At 38.8% G+C, this 5,705-nt stretch overlaps 1 protein-coding gene across 1 annotated transcript in view; it reads left to right on the top strand.

The window, feature by feature from the left end:
• The first annotated feature begins 60 nt into the window (after positions 1 to 60).
• The window catches only part of CTSO (cathepsin O), an 8,284-nt gene continuing 2,639 nt past the window's right edge, over positions 61 to 5,705 (top strand). The window contains exons 1-5 of the mRNA XM_010143105.1: positions 61 to 168; positions 937 to 1,042; positions 1,795 to 1,928; positions 3,129 to 3,296; positions 4,711 to 4,832. Coding sequence (XP_010141407.1) covers positions 61 to 168; positions 937 to 1,042; positions 1,795 to 1,928; positions 3,129 to 3,296; positions 4,711 to 4,832 — 638 coding nt within the window. The remainder of the gene's footprint in view (positions 169 to 936; positions 1,043 to 1,794; positions 1,929 to 3,128; positions 3,297 to 4,710; positions 4,833 to 5,705) is intronic.

The raw sequence follows: 5,705 nt of genomic DNA, 5'->3' as shown, positions 1-5,705 counted from the left end.
TTGCACCCGCGCCGTGCTTCGACCCTGCGGCCGTAGCCGTCAGAGCCGTTTCCCAGGGCAATGGGGCGACCGGGAGAAGTCGGGCGAGGCGGCGATGAGCTGCCCGCTGTCTTCCCCATCGTGCCGGGCGAGGGGGGCGGGCAGGTGTCTGTGGGACCGGGCAGCGCGGTGGCGTTGAGTTTTTTATATTGCGTGTTGAACCTTGTTAGCGGAAGTTGGGGCGAGGGGGTGTCGCGTTGTCTTGCTTTCACAGGTCAATAAACATGTTTTTCAGAGATCTAGGATTTATGATAATTCAGAGTTTAGGGGGTTTAGTCATCGTGCCGGGCGAGGGGGGCGGGCAGGTGTCTGTGGGACCGGGCAGCGCGGTGGCGTTGAGTTTTTTATATTGCGTGTTGAACCTTGTTAGCGGAAGTTGGGGCGAGGGGGTGTCGCGTTGTCTTGCTTTCACAGGTCAATAAACATGTTTTTCAGAGATCTAGGATTTATGATAATTCAGAGTTTAGGGGGTTTAGTGTATTTAAGCCATTATACTGTTCTTTTGCTTTATAAGGACATAAAGCAATGCAGCGTTAACTCTTACTTGGAGACTTTTTTACTTATCTTTGAACCACGATGTTTGTCGTGCTTTCGAAGGAGGGCATCAGATGAGTTTGACACAATTTGTTCTCAGTTTGCCTGTTTCTCTCTTCGTGTCTATTTTTTACCCTCTATGCTCTTAAATGCTTTTTCGGAGCATTTATTGGAGGTAAATACTGTAGCTTTCTTGGAACTTTCATACTGGTTTGCTGGGAATCCACAATGAATGCAAGGTAAACAGCTGTCTTGTTATCGAATTTAATGTTTGCTGTTGCTAACCTTTTCTTTTTCCGCTTTTATCGTCCTGTCACTACTGCTAGCTTAATGTCCACAGTATATATTTTTTTTTCCTGTCAGGAAAGTGCTAAAAGAATTAGATTACTGAATTCATCATCAAAAGATAATACAACTGCTTTCTATGGGATAAATCAGTTTTCTCACCTGCTTCCTGAAGAGTTCAGAGGTACATTTTCTGGGTGCTGATAATGCCTTTTCTGTTATTTTTCTTATTCTTTCCCAGAACCTTGTGCATTTCACATTTAGAGATTCTTCCAGTGCTGTTAGTCTGCTAGTTTACAATGTCTGGTACTAAACTGTTAGTACTTCTGAAGGGTACAACAATCCTCTTCATGTTTCTCTAGTCTTGAAAGGTTGAATTACATGATTTAGTGTACAGACTGTTCCTTCTTCTTCTCACCAGGCCTTAAAGCTTCTTCAGTTGCCACAGTTTTAAAATTGGAAAATACACAAGGTTCTTGAGTACTCTTAAGTTCCTATTCACAACCACAAGACAAACAAAGTGTGGAGGTCCATGGCTGTACAGTGTTATCTGTGACTTTTAGGAGCAATATGATAAGACTGATTTTTTTTGACTAAGAAAATTTTTCTGTTACCTAACCTAATTTTCCTATCTTGCTGTTCAAGTCTGCTGGTAGATATTCTATTCTTCAGGGGTTTTCACACTTTTGATTTAAATGTTTAAGCAGCTTTGTGTGTGTGTGTGGAAAACTAGCAATTTGGTTATTTACGTTCATTCCAGAGTATGACTGTTTTAAAATACATGAATTTTCTATGAATCTGAGCATGAGATGTAATGTAACTACAGATCAAAGTTACCTCTCTGGCTTCTAGTAAAAGAGTTGTATGTGGGGTTTTGGGGTCGGGTTTTTTTTTTTTTCAGTTAGTAATTTATGGATGTTTGTATTCTGTGTTTAGCTATTTACTTAAGAAACATACCTCACAGACTTCCCAGATACATAAAAGTGCCAAAGGGAAAGGAAAAACCTTTGCCAAAGAAGTTTGACTGGAGGGATAAGAAAGTCATTGCAGAAGTGAGAAATCAGCAAACAGTAAGTCCTGGTGTTTTCCTTCCCTGGTTCTCGAGCACTGCTCAGAAACTGTTGCAGCAGATACATCATAGAGCACAGCAAAGGTTTGGGAAGGGACCAGCACTGCCTCAGGACTCCTTGGAGCGCTGGCATGAGTATGGATGCTTGAACATACACAAAGTCATGGAGCATTTTATGCAAAGTAGGGTTAGGCTTAAAAGCACAAGATGCAAAAGTTGTGTATTTAGAAATAGATTTTTTGATCTAGTAGCTAAATCTACACATATTTTGTACCACGTGTGTTTTGTATTTTTCTGAAAAGGCTGAGGTAAGTTCAGAGTCTGACCTTATCCTTCCTGTTTCACCTGGATGGGTAGAGAGATCCTTTGCTCTTGTTTTCTCTGCGGACCGAATGCCCTTGGCTGGTCAACACCCTTATCTTTACCGCTGAACACCTCTGGACGTGTTCATGATGGGAAGTTAACCAGCCCCCACATAATTACAGTTTATCCCAAAGTGGTTATGGTCACTGGTAAGAAACAAACGAGCTGTTAAATCCCCAGTGTCTTTTCTTTGTGTGTTTCACAAAGTGTAATCTGGACCTGCCTAGCAATAAATTCTGCTTTGTATTATAATGCCACAGATTAAAGAGCCTAGAACTGCAGTATAGGTTCTGTTACTGTCTAAGAATTTTTCTATTATGTTTAATTTTAGTTTACTGTTTGTTAAACTGTAGTCTGATTCTACAAAATTCTTCAGACTGTAGAAAGTTGTAGACTGTCTCCTTAAGTGCATCCTTCTCAAAAACTTACTAACTAATGCAGTTAAAAATAATTTCATCCTGAGCCCTGATCTTTCATTAAGAAAACAGGTAGCTCACAGTAAAAAGCAGCCTCAGCCCTATCTTGAAGGGGAGAAATGCATCAGGAAGGAATCCTTAAAATAAGACAACCACAATGCAGGAATCCTTAAAATAAGACACCCGTAATACATTTCTAGCCTTCAGAGAGCAGTACAGGGCAAAAAACAAACAAACAAAAACCAGTTCAATATTTTAAATGGCTGATTAGATTTCTTTCTTACTGCCTTTAAAACAAAGTTCAAGGCTGATGTAGTAAATGAAGACCATTAGAAGACCCCTTTGACTCTTTTTCCTCTTTTCCTATCAGGCTTCAAAACCAAAGCTGACTTTGTCCCCTGCTTCCCTTCTCTTTGTACCAGTGTGGAGGCTGCTGGGCTTTCAGTGTTGTGGGGGGTATAGAGTCTGCCTATGCAATTAAAGGAAATAACCTGGAAAAACTCAGCGTACAGCAGGTTATTGACTGTTCATACAATAATTACGGCTGCAGCGGAGGATCCACTGTCAGTGCTTTGAGCTGGCTGAACCAGGTATGAAACTTTGCGTGAATCTCAAACCCCTCCTTACCTTTCATATCAACAATCTTTTACTGGGGAAGGTGGAGTGTGCAGCTCATCTGATTGTGTATATGCATATACGTGTGTGTGTGTGTATATGCATGTGTATTTATTTAGTCTAGAATCAGGAGAGAGTTTGTTCAAGCAACACTGAAACCTGACTGGAGTTTTATGATCTGTTTAAATTCTTGTGAATGTAACAGATCATCTCACAGGAGTTGAAAATAATGTTCCTTGAAAGCAACAGCGTTTCCACTGAATTCAGTAGGAACTACAGTAGGAGGAGCCATTTATCTATGTGCCATTTTGTGGATTTGAGTGTCCAGCTTAGGCACCAGCATCTGGGGAGAGAGAAGGTTGTTGAGATTTTCTGCCTTCAAATTTCTGTGGTTTCTCTTGCAAACACTGTGAAATCATGCGTGAGTGTGGGGAACCTCAGAATAAAATTGACTGCATTTACCTATTTTTCACTCACAACCCAAAACAATGAAAATGGAGGTGCAGTTTCTACTTTAGTTGTAGCTAACACACGTCTTTTATGAAAAATGCAAAATGTGTGCTAATAATATAAGCAGAAACATTTTAATATCTTTGAAATAAAAAGTACTCTCTAAGATTACAGTTTGAGTTATAAGAATATAAAAAAAATTCCTTAGTTTTTTGAAGTTTTTAAAGAAAACTGATTATCCTTTTAAAGAAACTCTGTAATTCTACCCCTAAAGATTCCTATAACCCTGGCTAGTTACAGTTAAGATTGTATCTCAAGAAAGGCAGAGGATATTCATCTGGGTTCCTCTGAAGCAAAATTCCCTCTTGCTTGGCAACAGAGGGACTACAAATGAATTAGACTGGAGAAGACACTGTCATAAACATACTGTACTGTAAAAGAGAAGTATAAAATGTTGATGAACTGTGGCAGCCATTGTCGTACATTATATACTAGCATAAGGATTTGATGCTAATAGCAGAATTGGACTTAATTTCAGTATTTCATATAACTGTTCTTGGGCTATCTGTGGTTCTTGAACTGACCCAAAGAGGAATTTTGTGTGTTGGTGTCATTTGAAGAGAAGGAATGGTCATTCATTAAATGAATGCAATTTCTGTGTCTTGAAATTGATAAGCTTGTTCATGAGGCTAATTTAAACCAGAGATAACTTCTCAATTTCATTCATTTTTTAAAGAATTCCAAATCCTTTCTGAAGCTTTATCTATGAAAAAGGAAACTAGAGATAGTAAATACCTTATTTCTCAACATGACATTCTTATTTTGAATCTCACCAACAACTCACTGAATTTTGAATGAGTTCTGTGATCATTTTCAATGTGTTTTGAGTTTCATAAAAAGTCAAATGCATTACATTCTCATTCATTTGTCTTCTTGCAGACAAAAGTGAAACTTGTGAGAGATTCAGAATACACTTTTAAAGCTCAGACAGGACTGTGCCATTACTTTGGTCACTCAGATTTTGGAGTTTCAATAACGGGATTTGCTGCATATGACTTCGGGTAGCTACTATTGATTCTTTTTATTTGCTGTACTTTTCCTTCTGTGTTTAGTAACTCTGGAGTAAGCTAGAGCCAATAGTACATTGACCAGCCAAAGGTTATGAGGTTGATTGCATCAGTTCTGTAGCTGTGTGAATTAATACATCACATTTTTTAGAGTTAAGGCTTGCCACGATGAGTCCACTCAACTCTGCCTTCACCAAGCCTGTTCAAATTTGAAAGCTTAGGTCTTAGGCCCTCTGGGTCTTGAAAGAGGGTCTTTTAATTTGGCTATGTTTGAACTGGAACACTGATCTGGTTACAATTTTTAATAGACACTAAGTGAACATCACACTGCTTCAGCGTCAGCAACAGTAAATCCTACCAATAGTAATTGGAATTTGTTGAAAAAAATTAGGAAGTACTCGATTACTTCAGTATTCATCCATTTACATACCCAACCGCATCCTCCTTCAGTCCGTGACTTTACAAACGGTGTTGTTAACTGAACTTTGTAAAGACAACTGGTAGCTTTTCAGGTTCTGTGCCAAAGAAGTTCGTTTCCAATTTTTGTCCCTACCATACAGCTGCATACTGAACTTAAAGACAAGAAATATAATTTTGATTAGGAATTGAGTTACTGCCAGATATAAATAACTAAGATTAATTACAGCTTTGCCAGTCTATATTTGCCAGATTTAGTTATTGCTCATATCGTGCAGTGATAAAGATTTCCTGTTCTAGTATATTGGGCAAGTAAAACTGTAGGAGGATGCTCATGGTAAAAGTCTGATAGTGGTAATGTCCTGTGAGTGGATGTATAACAGGTACATCTGTATGTTTGAAAAACTAATGGGAAATAATAATATAGACTAATGGTTTGTCCAAAGCTTT

This window comes from Buceros rhinoceros, unplaced genomic scaffold (assembly GCF_000710305.1).
Source record: "Buceros rhinoceros silvestris isolate BGI_N320 unplaced genomic scaffold, ASM71030v1 scaffold999, whole genome shotgun sequence".
NCBI lineage: Eukaryota > Metazoa > Chordata > Aves > Bucerotiformes > Bucerotidae > Buceros > Buceros rhinoceros.
This window is presented reverse-complemented; position numbering and strand designations above follow the sequence as displayed.